This window comes from Oratosquilla oratoria, chromosome 42, assembly GCF_046742065.1.
Source record: "Oratosquilla oratoria isolate Oo_2021 chromosome 42, ASM4674206v1, whole genome shotgun sequence".
Classification (NCBI taxonomy): Eukaryota; Metazoa; Arthropoda; class Malacostraca; order Stomatopoda; family Squillidae; genus Oratosquilla; species Oratosquilla oratoria.
The window spans coordinates 17208650-17226149 of record NC_134818.1 but is presented as its reverse complement, the minus strand read 5'-3'; the positions used below and the strand labels follow the sequence as shown (position 1 = coordinate 17226149).

Here is a 17500-nt window from a genome sequence, read left to right as displayed (position 1 = left end):
ACACTGTGGCCATTTATAAGCACTTTAATTGTATCAATTGTTTGTTTGATAAATTAAACGATTTCTCTTGGTGTTTGTTGAATTATGTCATGTCTGTATATGTATATATATATATATATATATATATATATATATATATATATACACCTGTATACAGAGAGGGGTGAAGTATATTATGCATTCGAATTATATATTCTTGCATGTGTACGAGTATATGTAGGTACATATACATATATTAGATGTGAAACGTGGTACTAGATGGAGCGTGAATGGCTACACAGTTAATATTCACGTTTATGAAAGTTACTCGTTCGTTTACAGTTCACTCCCCGCGTGTGCCCCTCGACATCAACAACCTGTTCCAATCCCCCGGATTGCGTGACCTATCCTTCTCCCCTTCCTGGAAACTCTCCCCTTTTGTTCCAGAGGTCATTTCCCCATTTCCCCTTGCCATGCGTTCTTCTCTCTTTCCCTTTCCTCCTCCCGATGATCCTCTTCCTCCTCTTCCTCCTCCTCCTCCTCCTCCTCCTCCTCGTCCTCCTCCTCCTCCCCCTTCTCCTCCTCCTCCTCCTCCCGTCCTCTCTCTTCGGCGCGAGCTGGTGACAAACATGATCCTGACCTTTGCGTCGTGGGCATCAATTGTATCTGCGTTCTGAGCTGGAGCCTGTGTTCGTCCACCTACAGATTATGTGCCTACGTCTTTGAGTCTACATATGTGTATACATACATGTAAGTTTTGATAATCGTGCAGCTGTGGGTGTGTATCCAACTACAAAATGGTGTTTGAGTTGGTGAACTCGGATAAAGGTGCATTGCTACATCGACGTCAATATTCACATCGATGTAATCACTGCTGCACATGTAAGCAAGTACACGCTCATGTTCAAGTTGTTGTTTCCTCAAAAGGTGCAGATGACTATGAGTTTTCCGAGACAACTAAATCATGTCCATAGATAATTCTATGATCATTTAGTAATGTTTTTTGTAAGTATTTTATTTCTAATCCATGCGAAAAAAAAATCACTTACTGAAAACTTCAGATTTTATTACAAGACGATGAATACATGACGTCATTTCTAATCTTTAGCTATCAGATGTGAAATAAAAAATGTCTTAAAGAATAGATTGTACGTCTTAATCAAAAATGTCTATAATTAAGCTATATAATTTGATTATTAGGTCAAATAAGGTCATTTCCGCGTTCATTATGAACACGTATGTATTGTTCCTCTGCCGTTGCCTTGTTATAAAGAGGAGAATTGTTATGAGATTCACCCAAAACATAATTGTTTGCTTCACGTCGGAGTATGCAGGCACTAGAAAACGAAACATGATATCGTGTTCCTATTTCACAAATGTTCCTGAATGAATCGGCGTGTCGTTGAATTAATGAAACACTTGTGTTTCAACGACACCATGCTCTAACCTCCTCATTGTTGTTTATGAATTCCACATCTCTTCTGGCTGCCGCTAACTGATTTTATCCCATTCAGAGAAAATAAAAAAAACATTCAATTTACCTTTATTAAAACTTTCACTACTATACACGAATTATGTATTTGTTTTGTTGCCGCCGTTCTATTTCATTCAAATCCTTTTTATTGCACTGATCTGTTTATTCCAAAGGCACCTAATCCCCTTTTTGAAAATATCGAAAATGGCGCTGACATTTGGGAGTTGAGGATGAAAATACATTATGCATGATCTAGTTGTTACAATAGCCATTAATGTATATGTGCAGGTTTTAATTCTACAAACATTTTAATGTTATTTACTATTATGTAGTGTATGTGTGTGTGTTTGTGTGTGTGCTTGTGTGTGTGTGTGTGTGTGTGTGTATGTGTGTGTGTGCGTGTGTGTATACATATATATGTGTGTGTGTGTGTGTGTGTGTGTTTATGTATGTGTGCGAGTGCGTGTGCGTGTTGAGGTATTTCATACGCCTACATATGTGTACGTGAATGAATTCTTACAAAATTGCCAGCACTTTAATTCCTCAGCCACTGATGTATGTTCTTGGGTGATGCACGTGACGTAACCTAGTTCTGAAAGTGCCCCATTTAAGCCAGGTTTTCATCCATTTCACAAAGAGAAAATTACAGACCTTCCTGACCACAGCTCAAGAACCTCAGAGAAACTAATCATGTCTTCAGACCATATTCCCTCCGGTACCTCGCTATGGGAAGTATGGATAAAACGATATTCTGAAAAAAAAAGGGGGGGGGTGTTCAGGGGTACCCAGTGGCACATGACCTTCCGCCTAACGGCTCCCTAGCGAGGGAACGAGGTCCCGATTTCGGCCGTTCCTCCTCAGAGGATAACAACCTCCCTTCTAGAGAGCGTAGTCCATCGCGGTCAGGTTATATGCCTACCGCCATCCATCGGTTCTGATTCGAATCAGGAAGCTGCTCAGCTTCTGGGATTTGGATCTTCCAACCTGCAACCATCCAGTCCAATTTTTCTATCCGGGACACCCTAATCCCACCAAGTCGGAACTGCGTGTATCTGAGAGAACCTCCCGGAGACGTTGGTGGCGACTTCGAAGCGCGAGTTCGGTGATAGGAGACTCGGGCTTCCTTCGGGTGACAGCTAGAATTTTTTTTACAAAGAGTCACGGTGGCAAATTGTACAGACGGGAAATCTTTTGGTCTATAACGAATGCGGGAGAAATTATAAGCATTTGAACAGAGGATCACTTTTCTCACTCAATTCTTCAGTCTGTACTGTTTCTTCAACAGTGCCCGTTTTTCTATACTCTGTTACACATATTCTACTACCGTCCCGTTGCCTAACAGAAATCCTTGTCTTGTAACTGGTATATATCGCATAAAAACGACCTGAAAAAAAGGGCAGAAACGTTATCAAGGTTGCGTTTCTTATAGAAATGATACGTAATTCCCGTGATGTATTGCACAGTAATAGGATATTAGGAGATTTGTATCATCGTTGAATGTCAGGTTATGTGCAATAGTTTCACGCAAAAAAGAGGATTCCGTTCTGCGTTTTTTATGACTATCTGGCAACTGTATATTTATTTCATCAATTGAATTTATGTTACATTTACGCTTGCGTTAAAAAATATACAGTATGTCATAACATTTTTCAACGAAATGTAGTCTTTAGTAACCGTGTATATGATTTTTCTAAGTATAGCAACAATAAACATAATCAGTTACTTGTGAGGAGATTGCCAGTTTATTTTTTTCCATGAAATACATTTTATACCCGTACCCTCTCCCAACCAGAGATACCACACAAATTAATAGAATTGTCTAGTAGCTTGGGAGTTGATAAAGAAATATAATATTTTTACTATAGAAATTTCGAGAAACGCATAACCACTTCATACACAATAAAAACCCATTTAACAGTCCTCCTATATCAGAACATCTTTTCCAAAGGATCATACTTGCTTTATATATATATATATATATTATATATATATATATATATATATATATATATATATATATATATATATATATATATATATATATAAAGAACATCTTTTCCAAAGGATCATACTTGCTTTATATATACATGTATATATATATATATATATATATATGTGTGTGTGTGTGTGTGTGTGTGTGTGTGTGTATTTATACATATGTGTGCGTGTGTGTGTGTGTGTGTGTGTATGTATGTATACATATGTGTGCGTGTGTGTGTGTGTGTATGTATGTATACATATGTGTGTGTGTGTGTGTATGTGTGTGTGTGTGTGTGTGTGCGTGTATGTCTGTGTTTTGCGTTTTATTCTGTATGGAGAATTGAAGACAAAATTCACTATAGTTTCTGTTATTCCTTTAAATTGGGTGGAGTAGCAAAATGTGTCTTCAACTCTTTCGCTTTGCTTTATCCAATTCGAACCTTCAGAACCAATGTTTTCTTTGCTGCAAGAATTTGAGATGCCGGTCTTTCAGAGGTGAGGCTCCGGAGACGAATAGAATAGCCTGATGCTAGCAAAATCACAAAGGGATGTGTCAGGCAGTACGGAAGTTAGTAATCCTTTACGAAGGCAAACCCGTAACTCGTTCTTAACCAAATTTGTAACCCGGCAGAGCCCAAACTCACAATATTTTTCCATTGCCAAAAGATCGGTCAACGAATGCAGCAACTGAGCATTCCAGTTTCATACAGTTTGGATCCGTGATGCTGACTGTAATTGGTCTAGATTGAATATAATTATAGTTAGACATTTCCTTTGTGTTTTATTTGTCTCCATGATATCAAACAGCTGAAAGTTTTGACGTGAATTGGAAGTCCAGAGGGAAAGACGAATCTTGTATAGTGTGACTATAACATTCTTAAACATTTTATATTCCATTGTTTGTATATATATATATGTATATATATATATATATATAATTTTTTTTTTGTAACACAGAAATCCTATAATTCGTTTTCAGTTACATTATTCGTAAATATCTTTCTTTTTGATAGAAAAATATTATTCAATAAAATGAGAATAGAATTAAATTACCAAGTGCGATTCAAAATGGAGTAGAATATATTCAAATAATAATGATTAAGTGCTTCTCCTTCACTTTGATTTATTGGCTCTGTCCCTCCTGCATGACATTTAACACTGATTCTCATGAATACAATAATGGCAACTGATAAAATATATGTTGAAACATCTAATTCAAAATCGTCGAAGTTCCAGATAGTCATAAGGTAGTAACGAAATGTATCTATTGTTTAGAAAAAAAATAGGTGAAGGTTTGGAGTATTTTCATTACGAATAAATAGAAAGTTATCCAAGTGTCTGTGCTGAAAGAATTTATCCTTTCTTCTTCTTTTTTTATGTTGTAATACTACTGAGCGTCACCTACCTCAGCAGTCCAAGCACATAGGGCAACGGTGACGACTTCTGTCGCAGCGAGGCGTCTCCTGGGGTATGCTCCTTTTGATCTACTTCCAGATACTCCTCTTCTGTTTTGAAGAGGTCTGTTTCTCGGTCTATCTTATTATAAAGCTTAGTTCTGATGGGTTAGGGGACAAAAATATTGCCGCTGTGTTTACCTGCGTGTCGTTGAAATAAGTGACTAAATAGGGCGGAGCAAAGGAAATAGGTATCCCCCTTTCTCCTTTCTCCTTATTTTCCTCCCATGAATATTCCAGATAAAGGTTATGCCTCCATTTGGCTAATCACTGCCTCCCCCCCCCACCCTCCTCTCTCTCTCTCTCCCCCATCCCGTGATTCGTGGGGACTGAATCCTTGGTATACTGTACGTACTTGCTGCTGCCCCTTCGTAGCATCGTTTCCGAGTAGAGAGCAACATCCACAGGCCTGGAAGAAAAAACTCAGCCGTAAATGATGTTCTTTGATCTACAGTCAACTAGTCCCGGTTGGAGAGCGCTCCTTCCATGGGCAACATATCTCGCTTTGACTGACTTCATAAGCAAGTTCCTTCGCCAGAGGGTATATATAAATATATATATATATATATATATATATATATATATATATATATATATATATATATATATATATATATATGTATATATATATATATATAGATATATATATATATATATATACATATATATATATATATGTATATATATATGTATATATATATATACATATATATATATACACATACATGTTTATATATATATACATATATATATGTATATATATATATATATAAAGTATATTATATATATATATGTATATATATATATATGTGTATATATATATATAATATATATATATATAAAGTATATGTATATATATATATATATATATATATATGTATATATACTGTATATATATAATATATATATATATATATATAATGTATATATATATATATGAATATATAGGTATATATGTATATATATAATATGTATATATATATATGAATATATAGGTATATATGTATATATATATATATATATATGTATATATGTATATATATATATATATATGTATATATGTATATATATATGTATATATGTATATATGTATATATATATGTATATATATATATATATAATCATATTTATTTTAACTGCCAAATGTTTAAATATGCTTTAGTGACATCTTTTCAGCATCTGTTTACTTTATGGTTTTCTTGTTTTCGTGTATGCAAAGGAAATACTTTGTTAGGATTCAGTTAAAAGAACGACCTATTTTTTTTATTTTTTGTCGATAGTAAACTTTATTTAAATAATATTATTCTCGGGAATTCAATAATATGGAAGTGCACTTTTGTTTGCTTCCATTTATTTATATATTTATATTTATTTTTCCAATGCGCAGTGGCTTTCAATACGTCTTTTATGTTATTTCATTTTTTATTTTTTTATTTTTTTATTCTTGAGGCTGCTATTGGCGTTGGCTTGAAATATATTATTTTCATTATCTGGCGCAAAAAACAAATGCAGGACGTTATGTCGTCACTGCGAGTACTAGATCCTTTCCATTATCATTTTTGTCTCGCATGATATCGTTCATTTGCAAATAGATTAGACATTTAGACATATACGTAAGCTGGTATGTATGAACGCTTGCATCACCGCGTACTTAGTGCCAGTGAAATATTGTGTGCGTGTGCAGGAAATTTTAATAAGCTTTTTGGCTCTCTGTAGTTCTTTCCAGCTAAATAAAGTTGCCCGGTGGCAAATAGAATGCACGCTCGAATTGAGTTAAGTAGTCAAAAGCTGAACTAAGATGACTTTGTATCTCTTTGTCATCAAGGATTTTCTTCTTTCAGCTGATTGGGATCGTCTGGCGGTAGGGAAAAATATATATGGCGAAAGGTATCTGTATTTTACGACTACGTCAATAATATTGGTATTAAATTTACGTACCTTATTCGGCTTATTTTGTCTAACGAATAATTGCATTCAGCTGAGGAAAAACCAGCTGTCTATGACTACTTAACTTACATCGAGTTTTTATCTTCTCTGTCTTCAGGTGACTTTAATAGCTTATATGAGACACAAGGAAACCAAAGAGTTGAAATATCTGGATTCCCCTTCCAGTTTCGTTTCAGTGGCACTCTGGTATCTCTAAATCGAATCGAATCGTTTGAGTGCAATTATGATAAAATCTTTCTGAAAGATAATTTTATCTTCTTAGTAAATAATTTATTTTTTCAATCGTCAGACGATTCTAATCAGCTTAAAGGCGTTTGTATGATGATATTAGGAATCAAACGGGGATGTCGTTCCAATTTTTTCACGTTCAAGGACTCTAGTCCAGCCAGCTTAAGACGATTTTTTTTTCTCAACGTAGAACCTGTACACAAGTTGGGGCGAAGTCCCGCGCTTTTGGTGACCGTGTTCAGTTTCAGTGTTTGGTGCGCGCGCAGTGTCAAAGCCAAGCCTCCAGGGGATCTTATTCAGGTAGAGGAAACCTTTAGGGGTCTAAGAATCAACCGTTCTAAGGTATTTATTTTATTTGTTTGCTAAATAGACATTTTATTCATTTATTTATTTATTTATTTATTTATTTATTTGTTTATTTATCTATTTATCTATTCATTCATTCGTTTATTTATTCATTTATTTATTTATCAATTTGTTTATTTATTATATCTAAGACCGTATAACCATGCTCTCGTCATGTGTTGACTCTTTAGCGGGATTCGAACCACCTTGTCTCTAAATTCTAGATGTCGGCATCTTCGTCCACTAGGCCACTCAGTTGTCTCTGTTTCGAATGTCAAACTAATCTGAATGATTATAATCACGATATCACACAACACGTCTGTGCTTAAGCTCTCGCGCAAACTGTTACAAGAGAATGAGGCAACAATCGCCGGTCAAGAGCACGCCTATGTTAAAGTAACGTAAGTGGAAGGTGAGCTTCCCTTAGATGAAGAAAATTCCCAGGCCTCAGTCGTGATGAGTAATGAAAGGGTAAGGGTCGCTAGCCAAGCCTTTTTTTTTTTTAACTCTTAGAATTAGTACTGGCTTTGGACTTTGCTGGAGGCTTTTTGATAATATGTTATAGTTGTGCAGCATTTTTTTTTTAATTCGTGCGTTTGTTTATAATATCTAAAATTAAATTGGTGCAATTTTTGTTCCGCGCTCAAATGAATATTTTATTATTTTACATCCTTTCTTTTTAGTTTTTTATTTACTGTTTACATCAAATGTAACCTAAAAGCTGTGACATCTGGCCTATATAACATAAACAAACCAAAGTGGAATTTACGTGTTAGTACAAGTTTGTTGCTAGTTGAAGCTCTGAGCAATGATCTTGTTTAATGAACTCATTACAAAGTTTTCAAGATGCCAAGAATGTCGAAGAGTGTCTGAGCAGGTCATAAATGCTACCAAGAAAACAAAGAAATGTTGGCAAAGAAAATAACAAAAGGAAGATGGTGGTTACAGAAAACTTACATTTGGGAAGTCTAACCCACCTGTCCTTAATAGTTCTGCAGTTTTGAATTAAGCAAAGCAAAATAATGGTAATGATAAAAATGAAAAGTAAGATTTGTGAAGAAAAAATCGAAAGTATTGTAAAAGCAAAACCATCGCAGTGGACTTTGTTTTTCAAGCCAATCGGAGTCTGGTGCAAGCATGTTGCAGAACGTAGTGGAAGTGTGGAATTAGATACTAACTATTAATCATGTGAAAAAGAAAAAATCTTAAGTTTTGCAATCTGCATATTGCCGATGTTACCAAAGTACAAAATGGAGCAAGAGGGCACCGTATGTATGTTTTTTTTTATGAAAAAATTATTTCCAATAATAAGAGGATCTTCGTAAATGAATGGTAATAGCTCCACTGTTTATGGCAAGATGCAAAGCCTTTGATACGAAGGGGATGAGTGAAGATGGCCCAGAGGCGGCTGGGAGAAGGCGAGGAAGCTATATTGACCGAGACATCATACAAAAATCGACATGAATATTATAGTTTTAGTGGTGCGTCACGCCACTAAACACCTCGTTTCACTAACCTGAAGCTTTAATAATCTACAGTATTTAGAGCACTAAACCTTATTTTCCAAACGCCCATTTTGAGTTATGACTCATAGATGGCTCATTTGCAACAAAAAAAGAAGTGATAAAATATACTTTTATTTCGCTCCATTCCGTTTTATTTCACTCCATTTCGTGATTTAGTGACACCCGTATATTGTTCTATACTTAAAGGTATTTTGGCTATAGAGCACTACAGATTTTGTGCAGATTTGAAACTATAATGTGTAAAGCTGAGTTTGGACAATACAAGAACAACCGAATGTATCAAATGCGGCTGTGTGTATTCGAGAACACTTGAATAGCTAACAAAATGAAGATGCATTATATCTTTTTCATTTGTATGTTTATAGCATTATTTGTTTAGTTTTTTCAGTACTTCTATTTGATTTTATACACCTGTGTAAAATAACCTGCGGTATCTATATAATTTTGCTCGTACATATGTCAAATCTTGGCTTATTTGACGAGAAGAATTTCAATACGTATTTCTAATGGTTTGTTTATTCTTTGCATACTAAAAGATGTGCATAGTATACGGTCTCTGACTTATACTGTATATTGTTGTATGCGGTGGTTGATTTGTAAGGCAAAGCTAAATTTCACTAATTCACTAAGTTGAAAAAATAAGGAATTTGGGATATTCATTCCCCAAATGCATATGTTGTAAGTGAATTTTCAAAACGATTTTTTTCCATGTTTACTCTCCGACTTTTATTTGCATAGAAAACCGAGTTCATCAAGATGGGTTAAAACATTCTTCTGTGCAGTGGGTTTGCCTTGGGTGAATAAGATTGCCTGGCGGTAGCAAGAACAAATGTGCAAGTCGTCGATAGGAGAACTCAATCTTTATAAGGTGCAATGGGCAATGCGTTAGTGGTAAGGAGATCCTAATCCAATCCCGTTTTGCTCCGCCCTAAGGTGTTTTCCTTGGCTTCATAAAATCGCTTAACGGCATCCAGGATAAAGGCATCAGTCGTGACTAGCAGCGAAAAGGTTAAAGGTGATAGTTCGGCTTGGCCAAGCCGGTCCACCCCTTCTGACCCGCCGAGTGTCAGCGGGAACCAGACTCAGGATACCGGTGGCGGTTCAACTCAGAGAACGAAAACTAGAAGTGCTAGAGAACTAGAGCAGACAACTAGCTAATTGGCGTCCATGCCTTGTTACATTGGTGATTATATTAAGAGGAAATTACTCCTACCTTTGATACTTGACCCTCCAGAATGGCTTTGACGCTGATTGGTTTGTAGGTTGTGTCTGCTTTTTTTTCCGCAGGTGTTTGTTCATATTCGTTCACTAAGTCTAAAACCACTCTTAGCAGTGCTCTTTACCTTCACGTGTGAATCCTTAGTCGTGAGGGGCCGACACAGGACTTCCAGAGTGCCATATGGATTCAGTGTCGAGTTCTCTTGGTGGGGTAACATGGCCGCTGAACATAAACATGTATTACCTCTTGCACTCACGCTTATTTCAGCGTATGTGAACATGCTAACATATACAAACATACACACACACATACACACACACATATACATACACACACATACACGTCCACTCAAGCCTATTCATTAAATAAAGTAAAACCATTTAACTCGTTCCACTTTCATCATTGTTTACATGGTAATTGCTACCAATATCGAGTTACGTCAGACATACCACTATATTGTGTATGTAGGTTTATGCTACGAGTTTCCATAAAAGATATTTCTCAGCATATTATTTTATCCAATCGATTTTGAGTGTATATATACTCCTATATGTTGTCACGCATGTTTCTACCAGTATGTTTTTTTTTTGTACATTTATGTAACCCTGTACAGTTCGAAATACTAAGATGTGGTTTTGTGTGTTTACGGAAAACAATAAGTACGCAAAAGTTGTTGAAATCTTGAAGAAGAATCAACTCTAGTCTTTTCTTTACAAATTTATAAGTAAACATATGCCTTGTTGCCACATCGCCTACTGTATACTGCACTAGCAGATGGACAGAGTAAGTGCTGTCAACTGTGCTAGCTTCCATTCAGATCCGCATGTACTTGCACACACACACGGACACACACACGCACACACAAACACACACACACACACAAACACACACACACACGCACGCACGCACGCAAACGCACACACGCACACGTTGCTTAGGGAATTTATTTAGTTAGGAACCCCTTTACCTGCGGAGTCTGCTTAGAACATACCAATATCCTCACGGTAGCACGTACTTGACATCATAGTGATTAAAACCAAACAATTTTATTCAGTAGCGAGGCTGACTCCGGCATGTATGGATCCTCAATCAATTCCCAAACCTCAAAGGCAAGTGCGACAATCACGCTTCAACAGATCGAAATCTTCTGGTGTTTCCGAAAACCGAATTTACGTAGTGTTCGTTGTACGAAATGACCCGTAACGGTTACGGTTACGGTTAGCTCAGTGGTCCTGAACTTGTGAGCCATGGGTCATTAGTGGACCACAGAGTCTCATAAGTGGGGCCACAATCTACAATCTAGTGATAGTTAGCGGATGCATAGCGATATTTTATTTAGCAATGAAGCGGTCTCGTGGGGGGTTGAAAAACAACAGTGTATAAGTGTGGGGATACGTGACGAAAGGCACGTTTAGACTCGTTTCATGCATAACCCTTCCACGCGCTTTACAACTTTACGTCATGTGTTCTAGCTTCCGCCAGGTGATTTCATTCATCTGACAGAAAGCATCCTCTCAGTGACAGGGTTACGTTTTCACTGCCGTCAGGTGATTTTATTCAGGTAAGGGCTATCTTCAATAGCGAAATTGTTAAACGTACTGATTGAAACCTTCTGGTGTTAACCAAATAAAAGTCCCTATATTGGGTTAGATGGTATGAATTTAAGCCCTTTTGTGCCTGAAATTACTTGAATAAAATCATCTGGTGTCAATTAGAACAAAGTCTTTGTAGTGGAACAAGAATATTTTGGTTAGTAAAGAATCTTAAAGACATGGTCGAGGCTCTCCGGCCAGAGGCCACTCCCACACTGAAATGAAATTGTACCTCGATAACTCGATTTCTTTCTTCAACAGTCCATCCGTTACCCGCACTGCGCGGTAGCTAGGTATAATAGCCTTTATTGGAGCTCGGAGATTTAAGGTCGTATGCCAATATTGACGACACGCGCTGATTCATGGGGGTTTTGGACCTCCTACTTCTGGGTTCTCGTCTTAAAGCGAAGTTTTTTCTCCTTTTTCTTCATCTTTTCTTAAGTACACTAGTTTTGACAACAACAACAAAAGTGCTTAGTTTAGGGTTCGTGGGAACTATTTGGAGTCCTGAGATCTTACAAAAGCAACTGAAAACCAAATATATACCATACAATTCCTGAACCTAAAGAGAGAGGCAAAGTCTGCTTTCTTCTCCTACCGACACCAAATCGCTAAGAGTCAGCCAGAATGAAATCTACGAGCATTATACCCAACTCGGACGATTTGCCCCATCCCTAGAACCCGGTGGCTTTTGCCAGGACGAATAAAATCTCCTGGCGGTAGGCAGGCAGGCAGGCGTTCAAATCGGGGGGGGGGGGGGGCCCGCCATTGGATGGTTTAGGGCGGACTTACGCTACATCACACACAGAGGGAGCTGTGCGCCGCTCCCGGCAGCGTCCGACAACAATATTTTGTCGGTCCGTGAATGGAAGGACACCTGCCCTTGATGTGTTGCCTGGATGGGGTGAGTCAGCCCAAGCCTTTAACCCCTTTTACCCCTTTTCCCTTCCCCTTCCCCATTCCCCTTTTCCCTTCCCCTTCCCCTTCCCCTTCCCCTTTCCTTTCTCTTTCCCCTTCCCCTCCAACGCTGGGCCCGTATATGGTATTGACTTCGTCAGTTTTGTGTAGTCAAGAGTTTAGAGCATTTAGTGACACTCCTACGATTCAGTCACGCAGCGTTTTTTTATGAGTAGATGTTAATCTCAAATAAAAGAAATCAATAAAAAATATATATATATATTATATATATATATATATTTATATATGTATATATATATATATATATATATATATATAAATATATATATATATATATATATGTAATATAATATAATCTCTATTAGTTGGTATAACCCCACCCACCCCGTTTTAATTCTGTCCTCCTAAGATCTCTCCTTTATCACCTACATGATTCCGCTTCGTCTGTGCGGTATTGATTCCAAGGATAGAAACGCTGGTTATTGCTGACAGAATCCCTACCCTGCATTATTTTTTTATACCTGTTGAAAAATCTATTCTCTTATTGATTATCCTTCGAAGGTAAGAACTTTAATTTGTTAAACTCGGCTAATTTAATTAATTTGATCAGTTGTCTAGGTATACATACGACTCTTTTGTTGTGAGAAACAAACACTTAAGGTTAATTAGTGACTGTAGATGTCAGGCATTGCTGTTCGTGTTAGGTTCGTGTTATGTTAATATTTCTTTAAAAGACAGGTAGATAAATAAAAGCTAAAGAGTTTCGTTTGCAGACCTCTATGGCCATCATCTCGCCAAAAGTCACCAGAAAGAAATGTGGAGTAGTTTCTGTTACGCGATGTGTGCTGAAGACCATGAGGGCAGATTCCCTGTTAAGAGAGAGAGAGAGAGAGAGAGATGCAAATATCCGATGATTTTTAAGTTCGCTGACACTGTCGGTGCTGACAAACAAGGACACGACACGAAACTGTGAAATCGATTTCAGGGAGAAGAATGATGAAATATTTTTTCTTTGTTTTATATTTATTTTATTTTGTTTCATTTTTTGTCTCGTTTTCTGCTGACTGCAGCCCGCGTTGATGATTAATAAGGCGTCTCAGTTACACATACTCACGCCTTGTTTGTTCGCGCAAACACACGCGCACGCACACGCGCACACACACACATACACGAGTAATCCACCCATTATACTTAAAGAGACATCGATGATGCAAATGATGCCTGACATGGAAGCCATAACATCGTTTGTTAAATTCTAACTAATGCTGCATTTATATACTAATTACATTGAACTGAGGTGAATGATGATTTATAATGAAAGCGCACGCAGATAGAACTCTGATTCATAACTAGATCGGATTGAGGGTAATAGCTACAATAATAAACAAACAAATAAGTACATAACTACAGTATATGATAGAGTGAGTAGATGTATGAGCAAATAAGCAGATAGGTCATTGTTTGAATAAGCAAATAAAGAATGAGTATATAGATGGATGTATATATGTATATATATATATATATATATATATATACATGTGCTTGTGTGTGTGTGTGTGTTGTGTGTGTGTGTATGTATTTGCATGAGGAATTTAGATACTCAATTTAACAAATATATGATACATAAAAAGTAAATATGTATTGAAATACATATGAACAGATACACTAGCGGATGAATATTTAAGTAAGTAAATAGATTAAAAGATAAGCAAATAAATAAATAGACAAATACATGAGAAGCAAATCAAAGTTGACCAAAAGAGATAAATAAGATTTATAAAAGCATATTGGTTGCGTGTTATCTTTTTTTCATTGAATATTTGTTTGGCAAAGTTGTTTCTTCCTACCTCTTGATTTCAATGTTTCCCTTGTAGCTTGCAACTGTTTTCATCTCTGATGTTATTCGTCTTGTTTAAGATTATATAAGCTTGTGTCAGGATTTATAAAAAATATCTTATCCGCTTTATTAAGTTTGTGGGGGAGAGAAAAACTAGGAGATTATGAAAAATGCAATTAAATTAAAATGAAGAACTAGAAACCAACAGTCCAAGAGCATAAGTGAAGTAATTATAAAATTGATTCTCTATAGTTTGTATATCAATGTTCCCTGGATCTACGAGTATCTACGCTTTATTCTCAGTGTATATGGCTGGAATATGCGAGTGGGATAAAAGAATATTAAAGAAGAAAGAAAAAGAAACAAGATTTAGATGTGGATTTTAGTCGTCTAACTTAGAAAGCAATAACCCTCTCCTTTGTTGTTGCTGTTGTTGTTGTTGTTGTTGTTATTTATGGAGTGTATTTTACCGGCGTCTCTGTCCCTGTGTACAATCTCGCGCCGCTGTCATGCGTCCTGTCTTTGTGTCTTCAAGAAGGCGTCGAGCAGAGAGACAGAGGAAGGGAACCTCGAGTATTTCAACGTTTTGAAGAAAGGCCCAATAACCAGCTGCCGCAAGTCACTCAACGTCTCGTGCGGCGATGCAATAACCAGCTGTCTTTCGTGAGACTCCTCCTCAATGACAAGCAGCTGTCTGCAGTAGTCATCTGACGTCAAAGAAAAAAGAATCAACGCAATTACGAGGCTACGTGTAGTCTGCCCACGTCTCGGCCGACGACGCGTTAAACAGTCACATTTAGAGTATTATCCTCCTCGCCTCCTTCCTACCTTCGTCAGGGTGCAATAAGATGCTACTGCCCAGAGGCTCTCAGAGTCTCAGAATATGATGCAGTGAAGAAGTACTCAGAATCTTTTAACGACTTAAACGTGGACGCACTATCATTGAGCCAAGAGGTTCTTACAGCCCTCTTGAAGGCTATCCTAATATCCCTCTCTTAGGAGCTTCCGCAACGTTTAGAATGTGCGCCCTATTAGGCAGCCGATATCAGTTAAGGTCTATGATATCTTTGCGAATGTCAAAACTCGAAGGAAAATATTAGAAATTGAAGCTGACGGAAGAATTTGGACGCGAGCTTAGGCTGCTGGCGTGGAATGGGGTGGAGTGGAGGATGGTGGTGGTGTGGTAGCAGTGGTGGTGGATGATGATGGGGATGATTGGGGTGGGGAGGGGGTGAGTGGGGGTAGGAGGGGAAGGAGGCAACCAGAGCGGAGCGCTGAGGGGTGTCGACGGCCTCAGCTTGGAGCAAATGAGTTATGGAACGCCTGAGAAGCGCCCTCGGGGTCCAAGGAAATTACGTCGGTCCAAGAAGATGGAGAAAAATTACACTAAAGGACGAGAGTGTTGAAAAGATGCTCTGGAGTGCTTTCAGATGAAAAGAAGAAGGTAAGAGCAAGGTCATATAAAGAAGAAAGTTAGGAAAGGAGTGGGCGAAAGTAGGGATGTAAAAAAGATGCGAAAAATGAGAGAGAGGGGAGGAAGTCAAAAGTTAAATGGAGCAGAAAAATGGAAAGTCTAGGATAATGACATGGGAAGAGTAACGATGTTAGAAATATGAAAAAACATGTTGATAACTAAGAAAAGCCATAGCTAAGTAAAAAACAGATGTTTCTCCTGCCAGTAGGTTTGCTCTTGTGCTAAATAGAATCGCCTGTCGTCATCTTGAATAAGATATTTAGAAATGACGTAATAGGTTACAATAAGTTTATCTACATAGACTGTCACCTCATATCACGGAATCGTCTGTCATGCAAAAAGATTTGGTTTCAAATTCTAGAGTAAAAATCCTGAAGAGCGTCCTGCAGTCGAAGAGCTTGATTCCTTCGGTGCCAAATGATACTTTATTGTCTGTTGCCAGGCGATTTTATTCATCTCCGTAGCACCACAATCGTTAACGAAGTGAAAGGACAGAAACTTCCGAGAAAATGTCCCACTTTGTGCTTCTGAGTACAAAGTAGTAAATGTTGCAGCGTCGCCTAGTGACAAAATACATTTTTTTGGACTAAAATCTATAGTAATAAGAGAACGGGACGGAAAACAGAGGAGTTACAATGTTCACGCATTGTGTACCTTGTTCGATCTTTATGTTTATTTCCCAAGCTGCCAAGTAATTTTTCTCAACTCAGGGGAAACCCTACGAGTCTAAACGGTTGAGGTTGAAAGTAGAAAAGAACCCTGTGGTAAAGGAACAAGCTTGATAAAGAAAACGGAGAGGATATTAGAAAAATAAAAGTAAATATGTCATGGGAAGGGAGGGGAACTAAGAGCGGGTGGGACCCATCAAATGGACCAGAGAAGGAGAGCGGGAAGCAGGAGAGTGACGTCATAGATTGAATGACGTATGCAGTCGCGCATGCAGGACACTCAAGTGATCGGAACGAAACGAAGCTTGAGGACCCCGCAAGTGAACTAAATTCCTAAACGAATAGATAAATCGCCCGAGATGCATGTATGCCGTCGATCTCTGAATCAAGCAGAAATTTTCCGGGTTGACGGTTCTCGGAGTCAATTATAGGCCAGCAGACGACCAGCGCGAGGCAGCGTGGGATGGGGGGAGGGGGGGGGGAGAAGGGACAGAGGGCGGAGTCCTGGCTCCTTCGAGGAAAGGGTCTAGTCAGGGGCCTTTAGTTGAAGGAGAGAGGCATGGGGTGACTAAAAACGAGTTTATGAAGCACAGGATGAAAGTCATATACGGTAATGACTGCTGATAGAAATAAGGATGTCATATACTTAAGTTTAAGTATAAATGTGCTTACACAGCTGACTTATTAGCCACTTCCTTACCGGATGATACGTTTCCTTGGATTCAGTCTGCCGCCAGATGATTACATCCATCTCCGTGGAACCCTTCTCCCCCGCCCCCCCAGTTTGGTAGGAAATTGTAGCCCCATCCTTACCAGGTGGTGCTTTTCTATTGTATTCTCGCTGTCGCCAGGCGATCTC

The 17500-nt window shown here is 37.8% G+C and overlaps 1 protein-coding gene across 6 annotated transcripts in view; it reads right to left on the bottom strand.

Moving 5' to 3' along the window:
• LOC143021713 (sodium/potassium/calcium exchanger Nckx30C-like) overlaps positions 1-17500 on the bottom strand; it is a 542467-nt gene that overhangs the window by 300228 nt on the left and 224739 nt on the right. For 4 of the 6 annotated variants that reach the window (XM_076179379.1, XM_076179385.1, XM_076179382.1 and 1 more), the window contains exon 3: positions 5243-5296. The exons of the other annotated variants lie outside the window; for them this stretch is intronic. In XM_076179379.1, the coding sequence (XP_076035494.1) occupies positions 5243-5296 (54 nt within the window). The remainder of the gene's footprint in view (positions 1-5242; positions 5297-17500) is intronic. 6 annotated transcript variants of the gene reach the window in all.